At 33.1% G+C, this 25,968-nt stretch overlaps 1 protein-coding gene across 5 annotated transcripts in view; it reads left to right on the top strand.

Moving 5' to 3' along the window:
* LOC121380057 (calcium-dependent protein kinase C-like) overlaps positions 1-25,968 on the top strand; it is a 238,559-nt gene that overhangs the window by 207,833 nt on the left and 4,758 nt on the right. For 3 of the 5 annotated variants that reach the window (XM_041508792.1, XM_041508795.1, XM_041508796.1), the window contains 3 exons: positions 6,276-6,383; positions 7,649-7,789; positions 13,025-13,048. In XM_041508792.1, the coding sequence (XP_041364726.1) occupies positions 6,276-6,383; positions 7,649-7,789; positions 13,025-13,048 (273 nt within the window). Of the gene's footprint in view, positions 1-6,275; positions 6,384-7,648; positions 7,790-9,431; positions 10,126-13,024; positions 13,049-25,968 lie in introns of those variants that run through there. The other 2 variants (XM_041508794.1, XM_041508793.1) reach the window with 2 other exon arrangements.

Consider the following 25,968-nt stretch of genomic DNA (forward strand, 5'->3'; position numbering starts at 1 on the left):
CTTGGAACTACTGCACATTTCAGGCTAGTAATAAATGTACTTGTATATATATATATATATAAATATATATATATATATATATATATATATAAATATATATATATATATGGTACTAGTGGGGACAATGTTCTGGTGTGTGTATTGTATAAGGTATATATTTAATAAAAAAAATCTAATCATTTACAAGAAATTATTTTTTGACCTTTTGTAAACATGATCGAGTCAATTTGCACAATTATGGCATGTCCACATTAATCAGACATTCAAACCCTTTACTAAAATTACAGTTGGTTTGAGGTCAGTTTATTTTATGCACAGGAACTCTTTTTCTGTGTGCAGGCGCGGATTTAGTGGGGGGCCCAAGGGGCCCGGGCCCCCCTATTTTTGGGGTCAAGTTATTATTATTTTTTAACTATAGCATACACTAGAGTGGAATTACACAAAAATGCACTTATTTCCCAAGAGTCTTTAAATTATATTTTGTTCATGAAAATCGTCTTGAAGGGACATTCCTGAGTTTGCTGCAATTTTTAAGATGGTATCGACCAACAGAGACTTTTTAATGATTGTAATTACATAACAAATATATGTTTCTGCATAAAATGTTACTGACTGTATATTAAACATGTTTCTGACTGCTTTAATATTTGTACTAGGATAACTTTCATTTTATTTTCTGAAAACAATTTTTTCGTACGTACGAAATTAGTTGAAGCCAATATCCAGTTTGGGCTTCTTACAAATATTAAGACGACCAAAATCACATTGGATATACAGACTCTAATATTCTAAACAAGAAAATATATTTAATATGCTAGTTTAATCGTAGAAATATTTTATTAGTTGGAAACATCTTACAATGCAGCAAACGCAGGAATGTCCCTTTAAATGTCATGTCTGACATCACTTCCTATGACGTTGGGTTGGTCTTAATTATTATTACATACCATGGCTGTTGATACACATTGGCCCAGTTGTTCAAAGCAATGTATATTACTGAAACAACTGTTTCGATATTTCTTCCCATTTACCGGCAGCCGCAGTCAACGGAAAACCAGCCTAATATGGGAAGGAGAGATGACCACTTTAACTTTTAAAAAAAAGAAGAGACCAGAGTTTATGAAATTTTGAAGATAACAAAAACAGTATGACAATACCAAAAACATACGTTAATATAGCTATTTTGTTACTCAGATGCGAGGAAATCGCGTTTCAGGCCACTTAAATTTCAAAATTTCACGGGGGAGCATGCCCCCGGACCCCCCTAGGAATCTCGGGCCCCCCCTATTTAAAAATCCTGGATCCGCGCCTGGTGTGTGTGTGTGTGTGTGTGTATATCCCCATTTACATTTGTAGCTGTGAATTAACTCTAGATTGGAATATATAAAAAAATCCACCACCTTTTAAATTACTGTGCATTTTTGTACTTGTTTATATAATGCAGGAGGAGAATTAATTTCATAAGAACAGACAATTGATGAAATGCAGAACATTCAAGCCAATTCTTAACTTAAACATCATCACATTCTCTTCGATAGCAGAACCAACCAGATAATTTGCAGCTCACAAAAAAAACCCCTCCACTATTTCATCACAGGAAAAATGTTCAGTTTTTCTTCTCTTTTTTTTCTGTAGAATATATTAATGAAATTTTGTTGAAATGTGTCAAAAGTGAGTCGGTATAATAATGAGCGATTACCTAATTTGTGTGATGGATGTATCTTGTTGGTATGTGCTGTCCTGTCTGTGGGAATGTATGTACAAGAGAGCTATTTCTGAGTTTCTTTCACTGTACTGGACTATTGTGAGATTTACCCATGTATTAAAGTTGCTCACCTTAATGTTTAGGCTATTTAACTTAATTTTATTATAGCTGTTTTGCTGTTAACTAATTTTACCTAAGATTTTCTTATGAATTATTACCGGTAATGTTTGACAAATTCAGTTTCTTTCTGGTTATTTTAAGTTCATAGTAGCTCAAAGAGTATTTTATATAAAACAGAAATGATACATATCTCTAAAACTTAATTCAGTGGCTTTATAAATACCCGTCAGTGGGCCCATTGGGCTATTTCTTGCTTCAGCCAGTGCATCACAACTTGTACATCAAAGGCCGTGGTATGTGCCATCCTGTCTATGGGATGGTGCATATAAAAGATCCCTTGCTGCTAATCGGAAAGAGTAGCCCATGCAGTGGCGACAGCAGGTTTCCACCCTCAATATCTGTGTGGTCCTTAACCATATGTCCGACACCACATAACCGAAAATAAAATATGTCGAGTGCATCATTAAATAAACCATTTCCTTTTTACACCTAATGTAATGAGATATTATTAAACACATTTCTTTCTTTCTTTTTCTTTTTTAAAAATTTATTCCTTCTTTTTCTTTCCTTCCTTCTTTCTTTCTTTTCTTTCTTTCTTTCTTTCACTAAGTGTCGCATTTACCATATGTTAGACACTTTTAATCCAGTGATTGGAATATTATCTAATATACTGGGATATTTTTGTTTCTTTGTTTTTATTTTTTATTTGTTTTGTTTCTTTGTTTCTTTTTCTTTTTCTTTTTCTTTCTTTCCACAGAATGTTGCATTTACCATATGTTAGAAATTTATAATCTGTTATCAGGATATCACTAGACAAACATTCCTTTCTTTCGTTCTCTAAACCAAGGGTCACAATTACCATAACTTCAACACTATGCTGAGGTGTCATTAAATGGGGTTTTTTTGGTCGATTTTGTGTGATTGATGCACTGCTATTTGGAGACGCTAATTTCACCAGACAAATACGGAAACCCGCCACAAAAAAAGAGATTATATTGAAGGTGTATTTATGTGGCAGTCTAAGATCGATTGTAGTGATCTAAAATGTATATAGTATTCCTCATCCATAAAGTTGTTTGAAAGTGAAATAAAATACAGTTAAGATTGCTTTTATTCGACGTGCAGTCTTAAGATGGATTGTATTGATCTCAAGTGTACATGTACTGCTCTGCCATAATAAAACCTTTTAAAAAAAGAAAATCTGCATTAATTCTATTACTGTTGTTCGTAAAGAATGTCTCAGGTTATCATTCATGTTGGTCACTGGAGCATTTCTTGAAGCACCGACTTTTTTAATGGTTCTATAGCTGGGTTTATTTTGATCAGAAGACATGAAATATCCAGCTTATTTGACATAAATATTATAATGAAGCTAAGGCTACTGTGACACATACTTAATTTTATAATCTTTTTATGGGCAGCATCATTTGTTACTAGCGCCATGCTTGCACATGTAATACTGTAAAGCATGAAATATTAGTGTTCTTAAAATTTAACGAAATCCATTTATTGGTCATATTGGCTATATAAAACTTTAGCGAGTCGTCATATCAAAGATAGAAAAAAAAGAGCTTAACTTGGAGGATCAGCTGAAAATTATTGGGGAATGTTTTGTTTTGAAAATATCAATTAGCCATATTTCTAGTCAGTTGAAAATTGATTAGCAACTACTGTTTCATGTTTTAAAATTGTGTAATGATCTCTGAAACTTGTGTAGTAAATCGCAATGCGATGCTGAACAAAATGTTCCCTAATTATACGTTTGATAAATTTTGATGTTATGCAGCTCAAGTTACAGACAATTCAAATTTAATTTTTAAAATTGCAGCAATGTGCATGCTATATAACTCACTAAATGTATTGTTATTGTTTGGTTTAATCAATAGCATGTAACCAGTATGTTTATTAAGTTAATCACGGCACATGTTTTTAGAAACTTTCTTATTGTATATAAATACATGTATCTTTAAATTTAGCATCGTGAAATATTAGCGTCTTGTATGCCCTCGCTAAATTCGCTAAACTTTTATGCTCACTAACATTTCCTGATTTACAGTACTTTGATTTGCAGACCTTGGTTTTATTAAATATTATAAATCAAGACTGCTGGCTATCGGATTTTCATTAGCATTTATTTCTTCTTCTTTTGTTTTTCACTTGGTGGATTATTAGGTAATATTTCTTGGTGGGTTTAGTGGGTATTTTCTCTTTAACCAGTGATCCCCAATGACTGGTATATAAAATCTATAGTATGTTCTGTAGGTAACTTTCTTTCTGGCCAACCGTTCAAAATTGCGCCCAAATTCTTCAATCAAAATTGTGCACCTGTTCTCTTTGGCATAATTTTCTGCTCCATTCAAAATTCCATAGTACCATTACCCTCCTCCCCCCCAAACTGTTACCAACCACGGTCGAGCTGCTGGTGCTTACTTGCACCTGCCAGTGCAGGCGGTCCCTCCTCTCCCGGCTCCCACCTTTCCTGTCCTGGACGGACAGGTGTGCACTACAACAGCTTGTTCTGAATGTGCACGTAAAGCCTTATGACCTGACCTGACCTTCTGTGGGTGGAGAAGTGTATGTAAAATATCCCTTGCTGTAGATGGTTATGGATTAGACCTTGCTGCAGATGGTGATGGATTAGACCTTGCTGCAGATGGTGATGTATTAGACCTTGCTGCAGATGGTGATATATTAGACCTTGCTGCAGATGGTGATGTATTAGACCTTGCTGTAGATGGTCATGGATTAGACCTTGCTGTAGATGGTCATGGATTAGACCTTGCAGTAGATGGTGATGTATTAGACCTTGTTGTAGATGGTCATGGATTAGACCATGCTCTGAATGATCATGGATTAGACCTTGCTGTAGATGGTTATGGATTAGACCTTGCTGCAGATGGTCATGGATTAGACCTTGCTGTAGATGGTCATGGATTAGACCTTGCTGTAGATGGTCATGGATTAGACCTTGCTGTGGATGGTCATGGATTAGACCTTGCTGTGGATGGTCATGGATTAGACCTTGCTGTGGATGGTCATGGATTAGACCTTGCTGTGGATGATCATGGATTAGACCTTGCTGTGAATGATCATGGATCAGACCTTGCTGTGGATGGTCATGGATCAGAGCTTGCTGTAGATGGTCATGGATCAGAGCTTGCTGTAGATGGTTATGGATCAGAGCTTGCTGTAGATGGTTATGGATCAGAGCTTGCTGTAGATGGTCATGGATTAGACCTTGTTGTAGATGGTTATGGATTAGACCTTGCTGTGTGGCAAAGGATTTTCTCTAAACCCTCTAGATCAAATTTCACCGCTGCCATACGTTTGACATCTCACAACCACTGATTAAACAATGTACTGAGGAGTCATGAAACAAATACTTCTGTTTCTCTCCCTGTCCCGCGCAATAGCAGATATCCTTTCCAAGCTGTTTTGTCATTAAACAGTCTCTCTGTCCTTGGTAACTTGTTTACACTTTCATATAGATTATCAGGACTCGAAATTGACAGGGACTGGCAGCAAATGTCACTCAAAATGCACTGTATGTGTTCTAATAATCAGCTTCTCAAGCAGCTTTTATTTTTTCATCCTATTTTTGACACTATTTCAGAGATAACAAGATTTTTTAAGTTTTCAGAATCGATAATAAAACTCTCTTGTTTTTGTCCACATTTGTCTCAAGTATTCCCATTGTTGTTAAAAAAGTAAAACTACCAGTCTAACTTGGAGACTGATTTCTAGAACTGCTTCTCAGTTTCTGACATTGAAATCCATCTTGAAATATGAGAAGCAGAAATTGCTTCTCACTCCACAAAATGAATTTACGAGTCTTGATTATGTTGTCTTGTTTAGAATTGGGTGGAACATAGTCCAATGGTAAAGCACTTGCATGATGTGCAGCCAGTTTGGGATCGATCCCCATCGGTAGGCCCATTGGGTTATTTCTCATTCCAGCCAGTACACCATGACTAGTATATCAAAGGCCATGGTATGTGCTATAAAAGAGTTTTTGCTGCTAATGGAAAAATGTAGCGGGTTTCCTCTCTAAGACTATATGTTAAACTTTGATATCCAGCAGCTGATGATTAATAAATCAGTGTGCTCTAGCTATGTCATTAAACAAACAAAAACTTTAATTTTTTGTTTAGAATTTCAAGTCTTGATTGTGTTGTCTTGTTTAGAATTTAGAGCCTTGATTATATTGTCTTGTTTAGAATTTAGAGCCTTGATTGTGTTGTCTTGTTTAGAATTTTTAGCCTTTATTGTATTGTCTTGTTTAAAATTTCAAGTCTTGATTGTGTTGTCCAGTTTAGAATTTCAAGCCTTGATTGTGTTGTCTTATTTAGAATTTCAAGTCTTGATTGTGTCGTCTTGTTTAGAATTTCAAGTCTTGATTGTGTTGTCCTGTTTAGAATTTCGAGCCTTAATTGTGTTGTTTTGTTTGCAGCCACCGTTTGATGGCGAGGATGAGGAGGAGCTGTTCACATCAATCACAGATCACAATGTGTCTTACCCAAAGGCAATGTCGAGGGAAGCTGTATCCATATGTAAAGGGGTTTGTAGCTGTTGATTCTTTCATTTCATTTCCATTTAAAACTTTGTGACTAATTCCAATTAATGTTCAAGCATTTCTGTGATTGGCTGTCTTGTTCAGGATGGTGGGTTAATTAAAGGGACATATCCTAGTTTTTAAACACTAACGCATATTTTTTACTTTTAGAGCCGTTTTTGATAACCGAAATCATACTTTACTTAGATTTTATTGTTTAGATTATCCATTTCTGTACATCCAAAGTTCTTTTGGTCATTTTGGCATTTTTAATACGACAAAATGCATTTGTCATATTTTTAAAAACAAACGTGCCTCTGTGAGGTAACAGTTATGGAGTCGAGTTTTAGTCTATTTTTAGAGGTTATTTCACGATTTCAAAGTCACAGACTCATGTTTCACTCAATTGTAACTTTATCCAAATGTGTTACAGGTTTGTAGATTAACTAAACGTAGTAGTTAATTTTCATGGGCTGAAACTAGGGTCTGTCCCATTAACCTTTAAACTACTGGATTAATTTTTGACAAAAACCACGTTGAGTGTGTACAAGTTTATAATTTTTACTCCCATATATTCACTTGAATGTTTTATAAATATATAAAATAAAGTTGATATTTGAATCGGTAAGTATTATTTTCATGAATTTTTCAAAATTTAATAACATTTTAGATCAGTTAAAGTTGATTAAAATTTAGCCAAAAACAAATTGCGTTTACTAACGGACATTTTGTCCATTATTCCCACTAACAGTGGTTTTCTGGCCAGAAATTTAAAAAAAAAAGAATTACGATTGATATCCCAATATTTGTTGATTTGTGTTGTTGGTAAAATGTTCAAATTTATTATTAAATTAGCTGTCAAAATCAGCTATCGATCCCTGAAAATGACCGCGACATGCCGACATTGTTGTCGAGCAAAAATAGTTGCCAAAAACATCTTTTTCAACTCAAAATTCCAAGGTATTTTACAGTGAAAAGTTTAAGTCTTCCATTTCCTGTTAATAAATCGATTCCAGTGAGTGTCATGTACAAAACGGCGGGAAATATGAATTGTGTACAGTATGTCAACTGGCGTGATGTCAGGCGAAATATCTTGCCTGCAGTAGTCAGAAGGTTAATGGTCAGCTGTCTTGTCCAGGATGGTGGGTTAGTGATTAGTGAGACAGATGTAGGTATTAAGACTCACACTGGGATGGAGCTGGAGCCGGAATCACCATTATGGCTAATGACTTGATGACTGTACCAGCTAATATTGTTTTCTTCTTTTTCAGCTGCTGACGAAGAATCCATCGAAACGACTTGGGTGTAATGCTACCGGGGAGCGGGAAATCAAAGACCACGCATTCTTCAGGCGAATTGTTTGGGAGAAGATCGAATGCCTTGAGATCCAGCCACCACATAAACCGAAAATTGTGAGTTATACCATCATTCTTCTTCTTTTTGTAGAACGGGAGAATTGGCTCCATAGTAGAGTGTCTGGCTGGGGCGTGGTAGGTCACATGATCGATCCATCTTACTAGAAATTGTTTTACATTCCAGCCAGTTCTCCACAACTGGTATGTCTTCTTTTTTATTTCTCTTGGATATAGACAGAGAGAGAGAGAAGTACTTGAAGTCACAAAGAACTTTGAAAAGTTAGACGAGGGATAAGATTTCAGGTTCATCAACATGCATTCATATTTTATATGAAGGATAAAAGGATTTAGTTTAGCATGTTGTTTTCATTTGTTAAATTTTTTTTTAATATATATTGTGAGTTATATTGTGGGTTGTTTATGTGTATTTATTTCTGAGTTTTGTTTTCTGTCTTGTGTTTAATATTGTGAGAAAAGTTCCAAGTAGTTAGGGGAGTTTTTAAATTTAACAATCAATATATTTTGTGACAAGTTGTGACAGAATGCTTTTCGGATAACTTTGGTATTATTCGTTAGTTTTTCTAACTTATTAATTTATTAGTTTCTTATTTAGGGTAGCCAATTCCCCCCTCCCCATCATTTTGTAATTGTCTAAAAAATTATTTTCTTTCGTAAATTGTACATGAGTCCATGTGAAAAGAATTAAAACAAAAAGACTGGCCCTGTTTGGGCTGGTGTGGTGATGGTAACAATTTTCTTGTTTTTGTCTTAAAATAGTTGGATATGATTACTGATGGCGAAAAAAATGGAAAACAGAAACAAATTTAGTTAAAACAGTTCAAATCTGGGTTTTTTTTATTAGATAGTTTTTTTTTTCAACTTTATTATTGGTCAATCATTTTGCTTCATTAAATTACATGTAAATTCCAATAAACTGGAATATTTTGCTGTAGTTCATTAGCTTTTCTTACATTTTAATAGCCCAAAAGTAGATATTCAAATTAATTAAGAAAAACGTATACAGATTAGGTTTGAGAAGAAAAGAAATGAATATCACTGGTGGATTCCACATGGGTGCAATGTGTGAACTTTGAAGCAATCGTTACATTTTGAAACAAGTGATAAATTTTGGGGGGGGAGAAATACAAGAGTTTCATTTTTAATTAAAGGTTCAGACCCTAGTTTCAGCACGTGAAAATGGACACAAAGTTTAGTTAATCTACAAACCTGTAACACATTTGGATAAGGTTATAGCAGAGAGAAGCTACTGTGATGTTTAAACAGGGAAAAACAGTCTAAAAATAACTAGAGCTTGTCTCTATAACCATTACTTCTCAGACAAACGTGCGTTTTTAGAATTATAAAAAATGCATTTTGGGGTATTACAAAAACCTGGACGATCAGAACCACATCATGTGTGTGAAAATGAATATTCTAAATAATAAAATGTAAGTACTTCTAATTTAAATTATCAACAAATGGCTTTAATGGTGAAAAATCTGTTGTAATGTTTAAAAACAAGGGTCTGTCACTTTAAGCATTGTATTTGAACTGAAGAAGTAAACTACATTTTGAAATGAGCATAACTTTCTGAAAGCACTCTCCTCTGCATCCCTTTGCCTGTCGACAGCTCAGCGTCTCATTTGTTTCTGTTCTTTCTGTTTAAATGTTGTGTATTATTTTCATTTCACACTTGCAGACTGACCCCAAAAAGGCGGAGAACTTTGACAAGATTTTCACTCGCGTGCCAGTGAAACTGACTCCCATCGACAGTCTAATCATCATGAATTTAGACGATGATGCATTCACAAGCTTTTCTTACGTCAACCCTTATTTCAGTCTTTGAGATCTGTTGCAAGTCGGTGGTCTTGTTTGGTTTCTCTTCCCCTTGATATCAGCCCTCATAATTCATCCCTGTTAGGTTGTTTTCCTAATTCGACAACTGGTATTTCAAAGATTGTGGTATGTGCTATCATGTCATCTGTTGGAAAGTGCAACAAGTGGTGGATTAGGTGGGGGGAAAAATCCATTTCTTTGCTCCTCTTCTTGACAAAGTGATGGAATGAAGATCAAAAGTTACAAGCAATTTGTGGAACAGATTTGGTCAAAAAATGTATAGCTAATAATTAAATTAAAGTTTTTATACCCTACCAAATATAAGACATTTAAAATAATTGTATTTAATATAAAGTCAATGTGAAAAGGTTCCTTTGCCATATAATGAACAATGTATGTTTGATGGTAATAAAGGAAAAATCTAATAGTTTTCAAGAAATTATTTATCGGTTGTAAATATTATGAGATGATTGCATTTGTTTTGATGCCACCGGCATCGGTGGCGTCGTGGTAGGCCATCGGTCTACAGGCTGGTAGGTACTGGGTTCAGATCCCAGTCGAGGCATGGGATTTTTAATCCAGATACCGACTCCAAACCCTGAGTGAGTGCTCCGCAAGGCTCAATGGGTAGGTGTAAACCACTTGCACCGACCAGTGATCCATAACTGGTTCAACAAAGGCCATGGTTTGTGCTATCCTGCCTGTGGGAAGCGCAAATAAAAGATCCCTTGCTGCCTGTCGTAAAGAAGAGTAGCCTATGTGGCGACAGCAGGTTTCCTCTAAAAAAACAGTGTCAGAATGACCATATGTTTGACGTCCAATAGCCGATGATAAGATTAAAAATCAATGTGCTCTAGTGGCGTCGTTAAATAAAACAAACTTTACTTTTTTTTTTTTTTGATGCCACCGGCATCGGTGGCGTCGTGGTAGGCCATCGGTCTACAGGCTGGTAGGTACTGGGTTCAGATCCCAGATGAGGCATGGGATTTTTAATCCAGATACCGACTCCAAACCCTGAGTGAGTGCTCCGCAAGGCTCAATGGGTAGGTGTAAACCACTTGCACCGACCAGTGATCCATAACTGGTTCAACAAAGGCCATGGTTTGTGCTATCCTGCCTATGGGAAGCACAAATAAAAGATCCCTTGCTGCTAATCGGAAGAGTAGCCCATATAGTGGTGACAGCAGGTTTCCTCTCAAAATCTGTGTGGTCCTTAACCATATGTCTGACACCATATAACCATAAATAAAATGTGTTGAGTGCGTCGTTAAATAAAACATTTCTTTCTTTCTTTCTTTCTTGTTTTGATGCCAACATTGTGTAAAATTTGAACCACTTACAAACTTTGGATCATTTTATTTAGTGCAAAGGAACCTTTTATTACACGTACACATTTGCTTTTTTAATTAGATATTTGGTGGTTAATAATTAAATACATTTGTCAAATTCAACTTTTAATTCACCTTAGGTGAACAACACTTTAACCTTACTGATCAATTAATATGCTGTGATGTCCCTATTCATCATTTGCAGAAAACTTTGAAGACTGTTAAAAATAATTGCAAGCATGGTGGAAATAAGAAATGTCTTTGTTCCACCTCGATTCCTGTCGGTGGCCCTTTGGGCTATTTCTCTCTCCAGTCAGTGCACAACGACTGGCATATCAAAGCTGTAAAATGTGCTATCCTGCCTATGGGATGGTGCATATAAAAGATCCTTTGCTACTGATAGGAAAAATGTAGCAGGTTTCTCTCTAAGACTATATGTAAGAAAGACCAAATGTTACCAACAGCCGATGATTAATAAATCAGTGTGCTATAGTGGTGTCATTAAACAAAACAAACTTTTTACTTTTTACTTTTGTTCCTCCTCTGTAAAAAATTTGTTTTTCACTGAATAACACCATGTTCTTTATATATTAGTCTGATGAGACAACCACCCCAAACCCCATGACTATTCTGTATTATCATTTTTGAAAATGTTTCTGTGCGGACAAAATGCAAAAGCAAAGTTAGAGAAGAAATGAGTTGACTCCCCGATAGCTAATATTTGTTATTATCGACGAAGAGGCTCTTTTATATACATTGTACCACAGCCTTTAATATACCAGATGGAATAACTAAAGTGAATTATTCATATTTTCATTTCATGTTTTTTTTTATAAAACAAACTAAAATTGCAAATATTTTAGCTTCACTTAACATGCATGTTGCTTATGCAATTAATTTAATTATGATAATTATGAGGGCTAGTTATAGAATTAAACAATATACACAAAAGATGAGACAAATTTAAGTTTTAAATGTTGCATGTAATGCATTTTGTTGAATAAAATTAACACTAAAAGAAAGAATCTTGAAATAATACTTGAACTCACTCCAACCAATCATTGGTTTTGTATACAACTGCATAATAATAATAAGTGAACAGAGAATTAAAAAAGAGGCATGTGTTTGTAAAAACCTGTGATTAAAACATTTCACCTGACTGGATAGGATATTATCAAAGTAACTGAATATTAAATCCTTGAATTGTAACCTGCAATTTCCATGACTTTAATGACAATTTCCATGACTTTAATGACAATTTCCATGACTTTAATGACAATTTCCATGACCTTACGTTTAGGATTTTTGGGGATGTTTCTGTGATATCATCAATAAAATCAAAAAATAATATAAAGTCTTGAAGTAAATTACATACTTTTTCTTATGTTATTTTAAATTGACAAAAAGGTTGTTATCAATCAATTTTCATTTTCCATAGCTTTCCATGACCTAACTTAAAATTCCATGACTTCACATTCATGGAAAGTGACATTTTAAAAATCCTATGACTTTCCCAATAATCTTATTCAACTTACTATGCTAGCACAACAAAAATGCTATAAAACCTGAGTCATCACCTCCACTGCAAAATTGTCTTCCCTTGCCATATGTATTAGTATACCGTGACCTTTGTGAACTCCGTAAAATGGGTTGATGTGATATTTTGGGATTTTTCGTAAAGATATGACCAAAATCAGCATCTTGGCATGTGAACAATAGATTTTTACTTAATTGTTTTGTCTTTTCATCATGGTGCAGTAGTATTGTTTCAGGATATATAAATAGTGACACTAAATATGTGTATCACTATGTGTATAGGATCTGCAATTCAGTATTATTTTCAAACTCCTTCAGGAAATTTTCCCCTGCAAACTTTTATCTATTCCACTCTGCTAAAAACATTTTAACTAAATTCAATGTGGAAATTAAACAAGACCAAAGACCCTGTTTTATGTTTTGTGTATTTTAACTACTGTTATGAACACTCTGTTTTATGTTGGTTTTTTTAGTACTGTTTTCCATTTTTTTGCTTGTTCATCACCGTCTTTCATTGGTTTGATTTGTTGACTTGGCTGCCTTGTTTTTAGTTTAGTTCTCTGTCAATTTGTGTGTTTGTCTCTTCTTAAAGGACGGATGCGACAACAGATATCCGGTTTGTTGCTTTTGGTATTTTTTCCCTGTCTCTGTAATAGAGTTTTAGTTGCTGTAACTTCTTCTAACATTTTGCTTTTGAGGAATGCATCAGAGTTGTTTAAAAACCGACTTATACGACCAACATTACCACTGTCAATAATTACCAAAACATCCTATCTGAGGTTATAGTTGTGTTATTGCAATGATACGCCGCATAATAGCTTTTTAACAGCATGTTGTTATTTTCAACGCTGTGTGTGTGGGTATGTGTGTTAAAATACATATATACATGCATATACACACACACATGATGAGTGTATCTGCTTTGGTGGCAGAAGAAATATTACAAATTAACATTGTAATCTTGTATATAGCTTATTAAATCTTATACAAGCAGCTAGCAGTTGCTACTATGAATATACATGTATTTCACTTATTTGTGATAATTGTAATATGTTTTGATAATGAAAAATTTGATTTTCTTTTTAAATCAATATAATTATAGCAAATGATTGCATTTATTGCATATACCGGTAATGAAAAAAAAGAGAAGATTTTTTTATTGTAATATGAAATTTCTTAATTATTGTTGGTGACTTAACTGTTACCAGTAATAATTTTTGTATCAAGTTAAATTCCATTAATAATATTATCTGTACAAATTTGATGAAAAACTATATGTTAACAATTTAGTATGAATCTATTGTCATAAAATACAATTTATTTCTCCTAAATATGGTTTAGTTCAGTGACATGGAACATTTTGTTCATGATTGTGTTGTGATTCACAGATCACTGGACAGTTCCAAAATGTTATTATAATAATTGTTGTACAATTTTCAACTGATCACCAACTATCACAAATTAAACATTTTAAAACAAAATTTCCCCTGTATACAGGGCTCAATCTTAATGATGGCGCTGATGGCAATTGGCGTTGTTTAGATATAATTTGCTGTGGGTCGAGTGCATCACCAATGGCACTTTTTTACCACTGGATAAAAATTTACTGCCATTGGTAAAACTCCTCAATAACAGATAATGAATATATCTTGTGTACATTATCTACCAGTATTTAACAGTTGAAATATGTCTTTATGCAATAAAATAACCTCTCAGTCATATTTATTTGCTGCAAAAGTCACTGTTTAAAAATAAAATGCTGTAGACGGGCTCAAAATTGCCATCTGTGGGCCGTTTAACCCATGGCAATTTTTAAAAAATGTTTTGGGTGACAAATTCTTACCGTCAAGTCCTGCTGCATAACATTATAAAAGAAAGAAAATAAATGCCACTTGTGTTCACTGAATGTAGCTGAGGTTGTCAGTGCACAGTATGATTAAGCAGAATACTTCATTACTGTAAAACAAGCTATACTTTTGTTTTTGTCGTAATCATAAGCACTGTATTACTATTAATTACCAGTGCAGTTGGATAAAAATTAAAACTGGACACGCATAAACAGTTTTTATTCATGGTCTTAAATGGCACAGTATGAATGTAATTAAAATGTGTCAAACTGCCAGTAAAACATGTACAAGATGTACAGATGTACACAAATGTATATATTATTCCTACAGCAATCGTTCATTTGCTTTGTAAATACATAATTGTAAAGATAAAAATCAACATTCAAGGAATGTCTTGAATTTTATTTTATACTATCATTAATTGTTTTTTACAATTTGATGTACTGTTGAACCATTATGTATTCATCATGAAAGTATTGTGAAAGGCCAACTGTGGTCCACACTGAATGTAGAAAGTATTGTGATGCCAGCCGTGACTTAGCTACACAAACGTATTGCGACATTAGCTATTACTTGAAGACAGTAAAAATAAATAGCTGCATACAAACACTATCATTGTGTTTCAGCAATGAACAGAATGTGCAACTCACATTGTTTCAGTTAATATGGATAACCGATGATAAGAAACTTTTTCAAGTACATTTTAAAAAATGACTGTTGAGAATTGATGTATTGAAACCATAGTCCATGATAATCCACATGGTTGGTGGATTGTTTCCTGTATTACACTATAGTTGTCAAAAGACAAAGAAATAGTTGTGCACATCTAGCATTTATGATTTTGCTATCTCTAATTTAATTGGTCAAAAGACCCATATCAGCTGTACAGTTGACTAATTTATATAATAAAAACTAGGAAATAATTTAGAACAAATCCAAACAGTTATAATGTGGGTTTTTTCCATTTATTGAAAGAGATGGTAATAATGCATTAAAGCAACGAGGGTTTTTTTGTTCATGGTTTATTATTTTTATTATTTTTCTTTTTTTGCTTGTAGCAAAGTGCTTGAATAAACTATTGCAGTCATTATTCATTCAGTTTTCACAATACTTTGATGTCCACAAACGTTCATGATCTACACTATGTGTTATTCACCACCTGTATTTATTGCAATATTTTTACAATTTACAATGTGCTCTGTACATTTTGAAGTCGGGTTTTCATTGTGAGATTGGTTGTAGCAAAAATGGCTATCAGACTGGTTCTTACAATTAAAAAAAAGTCTTATAAGACTGGTTCTTAAAATATTAGCAGAGGACAAACTTTTATAATAAACTAAATACAAAAATTGTCCTTTGTGAGCAGTGACCACTTTATACAAGTTAAATATATACATTTCTATTCTGTCAGATATTTACCATTAAGGACAAAAAGTTATTTTACAAGGTCTCATTTGTAGCTGTTAAATTGAAAAAGTTATTAGTTAATCAAGATTGTCTTTCATGCCGAAGCTATTTAAACCACACACATTAGCTAATGAAATTATGAGCATCTAACCTGTACTCACAAAGTTGGTGTCTGTTTCCAGGATGAACATGCCTTAATTTTAAATAAATATGGATATGAACAAACTTGTTTGGTTAATAATAACTGATTTTTAAAACATACTGCATCACTGAATACACTAGCGTCTTATTACAGACATACTTGTATAATATTTAATATGTGAACAAAATTTTATTTATAATCAAAATGCCTTAATTAATTTTATTTTATTTTGTGTGAAAAACATTATGGAATTGATAATCAAAATATTGAAGGGTTCTAATTCATGTTGATTATTTGTATATTGATAAATTTGTGTCAAGTACCGATATACCGGTATATATGAAAATTTAAACATTATAGCTGAATATTTAAACATTATATATAAATATTTAAACATAATAGCTGAATATTTAAACATAGCGTCAACAAAACTGTATGTACTTTGCATTGTCTAGATACATGTCATGAATAATCTAGCCCACAGCTTGCATATCGTTTTACATTTTGTACTATTTGCCTAACAAAGCATACTGTTTTATATGTATATGGGTTTTTTTTTTTTTTTCTGAAAGTTAATCTTTATGAGCTGAATTTATATAGCTTGGTTTTGTCTTACATAAATATAACTATATATATATTTATAATGCTTAAACACCAGTGTATAAAACCCCCAATATAAAACAGGCTCCTTTTATATTAACCCTTTTTTGGTAATGGGGCTGTTATTTATAATTATTTCTTTTATATGCTAAAAAACTTACTCAATGAATATTTTACACATTGCTGATAAATATAGCTGCTTATAATTTCACTTTTAAATTATATAATCACTGTTTAGTGTTTCTTATGTTATAAACTATTTTAAACAGAAGTGTATATGCAGAATAGATTCAGGAGGTTCCACATATAAAGATGAACCAAGTTTTAGCTATGGTTGTTTGCTGATTTTGTGTACTTTTGTTTGTATCAGATTTCAGAAATATGTTATGATTTTATTAACAGTGACATTTTTTAATTTCGTATATTTAAACGAAAGTGTGTATGCATTTGAGAAAGTGCCTCATCTAAACTTCAACAAAGTTTTAGCTATGGTTATTTACCGAATTTGTGTGAGAAAAAAACAACTCAACAAACTATCAGATTTCAAAACTGTGTTATGTCTTTATTAACAGTAAAATGAAGATAATTTGTTCTTATATTTAACCATAAGTATATATGTGTTTAGGACGATTCCATATATAAAGGTGTACAAAATTTTGACTATAGTTATTTGCTGAATTTTTTATTTTTATCTGATTTCAAAACTATGTTATGATTTCATTAACAAAGATGAAAGTTAATTCTTAATGTTATGTTAAGTAGCAAATGAACATATTTATCATGCAACTACGCATCAAGTACGGAATAACACACAATTGACAGTCAACATATTATCACATTACTAATTGCTAAGTCGTATCACATTTTGTTGAGTGTTATGAGATCATTTTGAAATGAATTCTGTGCATGATATAGTAGCAGCTGGCTGTTAACCTTTCAAATATCAAATACTGAACATAACTAAATATAAATTATATGATTCCTGTAAAATGAATGTAGTGAAACCTATTTAAACCAGACCTTGAACAAACCAGAATCCTGTGCTAAAACACGACCATCTAAACACCTAATTCTCTGTAAATCAGATAAATATAAGGTCCTCAGTGTCATTCAGTTTGGACCTTAAACACCTAATTCTCTGTAAATCGGATAAATATAAGGTCCTCAGTGTCATTCAGTTTGGACCTTAAACACCTAATTCTCTGTAAATCGGATAAATATAAGGTCCTCAGTGTCATCCAGTTTAGACCAGTTTCATGGTATATCTTTCTCTCTCTTTAATAAGCCATAGTTTAAAATTAAATATTGAAATAAGTAGTTACTGGAAATTCATTAGATACATGTGTATTTCTGTTTGAACAGTCTGCATAACATTAATTGGCAAATGTTGTTTGTGCACAGTGCACAACAGTCATTGATATACATGTAGGTCATATATCTGCAAGTAGTTATTTTTCAGAGTAGTTATTTTGTTAAGTATGACACTTGAATTCATACTAAAATAAATTTATTTTTTAATCTTGTGGAATAAAATTTTCAAGAAATATTTCAAATAAAAGAAGGAATCAAAGTTGAGACTATTTAAGGCATGTTTTGATTGTTTTATTATTAAATTCAATTTGATATACTGTAGAACCATTATGTATTCATCATGAAAGTATTGTGAAAGGCCAACTGTGGCCCATACTGAATGTAGAAAGTATTGTGGTGCCAGCTGTGACTTGGGTACACAAAAGTATTGCTACATTAGCTATTACTTGAAGACAATAAAAATAAGTAGCTGAATACCAACACTATCACTGTTTCAACATGGAATAATGTGTGTGACACATGTTGTTTCAATTAACATTTGTAACTGACATATATTTGTGAAGAAACTTTTCCAAATACATTTCAAAAATGTATTGTTTTAAGGAATGAAACACTATATGCAAGAGTTTAATTAAAATGTGATTAAAATCTTCCAGAGAATGAAATTGTGCACTATGCAAGATCTCTTGTTTAACAAATTTGAAACTATTTAAGCATTGTTTAAGTTTTGCAGTCTGTTATAAAATTTGTTAACTTTAGCATATAATCTGGAAGCTAATTTGTTTTAAATGTGTTTAAATGTCAGGATTTGACGTTTAAGAGTCACCATCAGCATATAAAATAATTAGTCCAACTGAATTGTTATGGCAGTTAGCGAATTGGCAGCATATGTAGAAGTACTTAAATTTACTATTAATTTAATTTCTTTTTCTTTTATCAGTATTTATGTTGTTGTGATTTTTAATGGCATATATTCTGCTTTATATGAAGCATGTAATTATGTATCATTATCATCAGATTAACACATGAATCAGGTAGTTACTATAATATAATGGTAACAGATATACATGTACATAATGTTTTAAAAGCTCAAAAAATGGTTGCTGATTTTATAAAATAATTTGTAAACATATATTGCTATACTGCTTGTGTGTGAGTGATATTTTGAGTTGAATCAAATGGATTGATTTATAGATTTATAAGTAACTTTCATGTATCACTGTTTTCAGTTGGGTGTGAAAAGAAATCCCCTTGCATAATGCCAGTTAATTAGTTTTTTTAACTTGTTGGCCATCTAACAGTATTCATCTGAGTGGTAACTTCGACATTTATGGTCAAAATGTTTCAGCCTGAAAGAAAGGGGCATCTGTGTGCTTTTGATACTTGTAATTTTATTTAGGCTTAATATGAGTATCATTATCCTGTATAAGTTATTTGAAGATCAGTAGCATCCAAGGAGATAAACTAACATTTCCTTAATGTTAAATGTATTTTATAATCTTCTTGAATACAACTTTTCAACAGTGTTGATTGATTATTAATGGTGATAATTACATTTATATCTATGATGAAAATTACATTTATATCTATGATATGATGATAATTACATTTATATCTATGATATGATGATAATTACATTTATATCTATGATTAAAATTACATTTATATCTATGATGAAAATTACATTTATATCTATGATATGATGATAATTACATTTATATCTATGATATGATGATAATTACATTTATATCTATGATTAAAATTACATTTATATCTATGATAAAAATTACATTTATATCTATGATATGATGATAATTACATTTATATCTATGATATGATGATAATTACATTTATATCTATGATGAAAATTACGTTTATATCTATGATATGATGATAATTACATTTATATCTATGATGAAAATTACATTTATGTCTGTGATATGATGATAATTACATTTATATCTATGATTAAAATTGGCCATTAGATGAATCAGTTGAACGGTATTTGTTGCAATGAGGGATTTGTCCATTTCCATTTAGAGTTGTTTTTCAAGCTTATTGTTCTGAACCATGTTTCATTGTCAAATGAAATTGTAATGTAATTTTTCAATTTGAAAACATTTATCACCCATGAGCTTTTTGTCTTCTAAATGTCTGGTTGAAATTTGTTTTCCTACAATGACAGAATTGCAATGAAAATTAATAGTAAATTATCAGTTAATAAGAATTAAACAAATTACAGAATGAGAAAAATATACATGTAGTGACCACAAACAAAAATTATTATTATTATTATTATTATTATTATATTTTGTTTTCAATTAACAGGTAGGTATCTTTTAAGAATACTGAATAACAAAAGAAACTAATATTTTAATATGTATATATTTTCATGATAAAATTTTAATTGGTAAGTAGACTCAGTCAAAATGGTTCTAAAATGTTTGCAAGACATCAATAATTTTAATAGATGCAAACTGATAATTTAATATACATTTTAGAAATGTATTTTTTTTTTTTAAAGTTTATATCTCTTTGCCAATACCTTAGTAATAAACCAGTCATGGATAAATGACTGGAATAAGAAAACCAATGAGTTCTGCTGATAGGGCTTTGAGTACCGTAGATATAATATTTATTTTATAACTTCACAGAACTAAATATGAAACTGTGTCATGAATATTGCACAATAGACTACAAATCATGCTCAAAAATTAATTCATATCATATATCAGCTGTATAATTTATTTAAAATTTTAGATATGTTTTTTGTTTACATATTTCTCCCTGTGGAGTGTTAATGGTGCTAGCAACAATTTGTTTCAAATTGCTAATACCTTTAGTTCTTATTTAAATGGTGTTGATATTTACATCATATGGGAGTAAGAAATCCAGTGTCTTATTTTGTTGTTGATATATGTTAATTGCTGTATAGGAATTTGATATTCTTTCTTTATAACCTAATAATACGGTTTAGTGATTATTAAGGGTATTCTAGATGTGTGTGTTGGGGGAGGCAAATAATTTTCTTAAAATGTTGTCTGTGTGGAATGGGGGTGGGGGGATACAGTATTCAAGTAAAAATTTGTAGACTTTTTTTTTTATGTATGGTTGGTGCTATTTTCAAATATATTTTAGGATTGTTTGCCATTTATTGTATTGTATTCCGTGAATAGTGAATATTAAAACAAATTGCTTTACTCTCCACCTCCAACCCACAGGATGAAATTTTAGAACAGCCTTATTTAATAATGTATTTAAGAATGTTAGACCTAAATGTCCTCTTAGAAATTATAGTAATAATGATTCTAACCTATAGACTCAAATTCCGTATGTTTACATGTATGATCTATCATTCTACCTGTCTTATTATTATATAACATTTAGTGAAATATCTTAAAATATTAGTGAAATAAAAGTGATATCGGACACTCAGTGACGATAACACATTTTAGAGTGAAAATTTCACTATTTCACTCTAAAATGTGTTATTGTCACTGTAAGAAAGCCGGAACTATTTTGCTGCTGGCATTTTAAAAATAAAGGTAAATTGCTAAAAGTTATATAATAAATAGAAAATTTCATATTTTTTGTCAAATATGATTTATATCTCATCTTGTGAAGTTTGCAATCATATCACACTCGTTGTGCAATCACGACTCATAAGATATGATTGCAAACTTCACTCGATAAGATATAAATCATATTTGACAAAAAACATGAAATATTATCTATTTCTCTTAGCCAGTTGTCCAAATAATATAAAAACCAGATTGTAATAGTGTTGTTAATATACTCAACAAAATTAATTAAGAGCCAGTAGACTTTAGATATAAGGGGGGGGGGGGGGGGGGGGGGGGGGGGGGGGGGGGGGGGGGGGGGGGGGGGGGGGGGGGGTGGGGGGTGGGGTAAAACAATATTTAAAGAAAAATGCTGAAAATATCTACTGGCTCTTAATTATTATAAATCATTGCATAGAAGCCTATAGTACTCCCTGTTTTTATATACTACTGAATATGCACCGTCCCACAGACAGGATAGTAGGCTACATATCATGGCCTTTGCTACACCAGTTGTGGAGCACTGGCTGGAACAAGAAATAGCCAAATGGGTCCATCGACGGGTTCGATAGACCCATTTGGCTATTTCTCGTTCTAGCCAGTGCTCGACAACTGGTGTAACAAAGGCCGTAGCATGTACTATCCTGTCTGTGGGATGGTGCACATAATAGTTCCCTTGCTGCTAATTGAAAAGAGTAGCTCATGAAGTGGTGACAGCAGGTTTCCTCTCTCAATATCTGCGTGTTCCTTAACCATATGTTTGATGCCATATAACCGTAAATAAAATGTGTTGAGTGTGTCGTTAAATAAAACATTTTCTTATTACAACTTATTGATTTCTAAGCCAATTGATTTCTAAATTGCACACAAAAATAGTATCTTTTTGTTATTTCCAAAACACTTTTACTTTCCTTCTTATGTCAAACCAAACTGAAATTATTTACAAAACATTTTTGTAGGAAGATGGGACAGACTATAGGCTTCTGTTTTTTCACCATGCTTTTAGACCTGGCCTCTATTCAAGTCAAGCTTCTATGGGGTTTTTTTGTAAAAAAATTCTAATGGCCTTGCTGTAAGGTCATCTTCTAATGTAGGCTTCCAAAATTTTTTTGGACCTGTGAAATCTCTTACCTCAGTAACCTCGCTGAAAAATAGTTCACCTTTCCTGTTGTTGTTGCTATGCAACACAACTGATGATTATAACATGTTCATTAACTTAACAGAGAAAGAAATGTTTTATTTAACGATGCACTCAACACATTTTATTTACGGTTATATGGCGTCAGACATATGGTTAAGGACCACACAGATTTTGAGAGGAAACCCGCTGTCGCCACTACATGAGCTACTCTTTCCGATTAGCAGCAAGGGATCTTTTATTTGCTCTTCCCACAGATGGGATAGCACAAACCATGGCCTTTGTTGAACCAGTTATGGATCACTGGTCGGTGCAAGTGGTTTACACCTACCCATTGAGCCTTGCGGAGCACTCACTCAGGGTTTGAAGTCGGTATCTGGATTAAAAATCCCATGCCTCGACTGGGATCCGAACCCAGTACTTACCAGCCTGTAGACCAATGGCCTAACCATGACACCACCGAGGCCGGTCTAACTTAACAGAGTTACGATAGCATAAATAGGCATGTGTGTAAGGCAGGCATCTATTCAAGGCAGGCTTCTATTTTTGTATTTGTTATGAAGCTCTAAGATGTGGCCTCTTTTCAATGAAGGGGCAGGATTTAGCTCAGTCAGTTGAGTGCTCGTCTGAGGTGCTTGCGTTGCAGGATCAAACCACCTCAGTGGATCCATTCAACTGACTGAGGTTTTTCTTGTTCCAAGCAGTGCACCACACCTGGTCAAAGGCTGTGGTGTGTTCTTTCCTGTCTGTGGAAATTGGCATATGAAAGATCCCTTGCTGCATTAGGAAAAATATAGTGGGTTTCCTCTGATGACCACGAGTCAGAATTACTACATGTTTGACATCCAATAGCTGATAATTAATTAATCAACGTGCTCAAGTGGTGTCGTTAAACAAAACGAAACAAACTATTCGACAATTTATGGTAATTTTGTTGAGTATAAAATATTGATTTCTTTTCCCACAAATATGGCGAGTCATGTTAAGCGCTTCCACATAACGCATAAAGTCAGAGCATCAAATTACTGTCATCACATGACACAAACTAAAGTTTATCTGGTTAATATTGCTACTGTGTGTAATAACATAGAATCAGTTTGACTGAAATCAAATCTTACTGCTGCTCTGGTAGTAGGGAACCTTTTTATCATGAACATTCATTTCATTTCAACTTATTTTCGTGCTTATATCCAATTAAGGTTCAGGCACGCTGTCCTGGGCACACACGTCAACTATCTGGGCTGCCTGTCCAGGACACTGGGTTAGTTATTAGTTGGTTAGTGGTTAGTGCAAGAGAAGAGGGTGTAGTGGCCTTACACCATTGAGTTGTTGAAACTCGCTCTGGGTGGGAGCTGATACCGGGATGCGAACCCTGTACCTACCAGCCTTATGTCAGATGGCTTAACCACAATGCCACCGAGGCCAGTATCATGAATAATGACTCTACTTGTTTAGCTATAACACACTGTTACACTATTGTAGCTTGTCTGGGACGTAGAGCACTTACAGGGGTTGGCATTCAATTTGGTATTATGTATATGGAATAGTTTGTGAGAGCCCATGATTGCTTGCCATCCTGAACATGCTTGTGTTGGTTTGGTCAATAGTCCCCTACCACTCTAACTAGAGGGAACTATAGGTTTTTTTCTCCATCTGCCATGTCTGTCCATCCATTTATTTGCCCCACATGTTTTTTTTGGACCTTTTTTCAACTTCATCGTATAATGACAGATCAAACGACTTCATGGGGATTGTCCTGTTTTTGACAGAGATATGACCTTTGGACTTAGACGATATGAATATTTGTTGGACCTGGTAGGAAATGTGTTGCTTTAGCAGTACTCTCAGAATGCTTGTTTAACTAAAAGGTTATCTGCACAAGTGATGACATTGGATTTGTTTAGATCATTTGACAGATAGCATAAGTCACATAAGTCAGTAAGATCTTGTTCCGGATACACTGTACTGAAGATCATCTACACAAGTGATGACATTGACTTTGTTTAGATCTGTTAACAGATTTCTTAAGTCAGAGTGGTCAGTAAGATTTAATTTCACTTAGACTGTACTAAAGTGTATTTTATTGTTTTGCATGCACACCCACAACAAACTGACATTTCTTGTATTGTCAGAATTGAGCTCCAGACATCTTTGTCAGTGATATTTATTTCTCCATTTTGCCAAACCATGTTCAGAATCCTCGATCTGGGTTTTCTTTTTTTTTGTATTTGAAATATTATTGATTAAAGATGACCTTTTCTTATATTTTCACAATTAAGAGTTGTGTTTTCTTTTGTTTTGAATGTCTTGTGTTATTGGAATGTGTAGAGTATATACTGATGAATATTAAATTTAAACAATAGGATTTAGCTGTGATAACTAGGTATTAGCTGATAGTTGTTTGCCTTAAAATGATGTAATTATTCCAGAATTAATAGTATTCCAAAACTGTTCCTGTTCTCCAACTTACAATGTAGATGGTAAATAGTTTTTTTCTAAAAAGGCTTATACATGTACTTCATACTTTTCAAGAACCTGCAATGTTTTCAGAACCATTTGTCCAATGTCATATTTATCAAAATAAACTGTTGTCCTTAAGATCCTTAAAATTACTTAACTTTGATATATTTATACACTTTTTTCTCGTTCCAATCAGTGCACCACAACTGGTCAGAGGTCGTGGTATGTGCTTGCCTGTCTGTGGGTTGTGTCGTTAAATAAAACAAACTTTACTTCTTCCGATGACTGTCAGAATTACCAAATGTTTGACATCCAATAGCCAATGATTCATCAATCAATGTGCTCTAGTGGTGTCATTAAAAAAAAAAAACTTCTTATAAAAAAATATTTTCCTTTAACACACCCATACCTCCCTCACTCACTCCCAGTAGCTCTGAAAATTAAGTAATAATTTTGAAGAGGTTACACTAAATTCATCAGTATAAGCAATTGAAAACTAATGTAACTTACAAAATACTTAGGTCTATGATTTTCAGTAATTTAACCCTGTGTAGATCCAAAGAAATTCAGTACCAAGAAAGGAGATCACTGGGAAACTGAATGTTTGTTTCGCTGACAGTGGTTTATTAATTGTAAAATAAGCAGTGAATAGCCAGCTATTTCTTCAGTTAATTTTATAAAGGATTTAATGTTCTGGCATCTATGCCAGTTAAATGAGACGCAAAGAGTGCTTGTCGTTTTTGGTGTCTTGTGTACTTGGTGATCATACTTGGTGATCAGGGCTCGAAACGGCCTTTGGCCAGATCACCAAATGCAACCAATGTCACCTTTGGGCAACTTATAAATATTAAAAAATAATGACATTTGATCTTCTTTAGAGCTATAACATATGAGCCACTATTAATATTTATATTGCATATATTTATTCCACATTAAAATCTTGCTTGTGCTTCATGGTTCGCTTACCTTAATTTGCCAACATTCATTATTAATTTTTGGGTCATCCTATTTTTTGGTAAGTTTCGAGCCCTGGGTGATATTCAAATACATGTATATCAATAGTTTAGGTAG

This window comes from Gigantopelta aegis, chromosome 8 (assembly GCF_016097555.1).
Source record: "Gigantopelta aegis isolate Gae_Host chromosome 8, Gae_host_genome, whole genome shotgun sequence".
NCBI classification, from domain to species: Eukaryota; Metazoa; Mollusca; class Gastropoda; order Neomphalida; family Peltospiridae; genus Gigantopelta; species Gigantopelta aegis.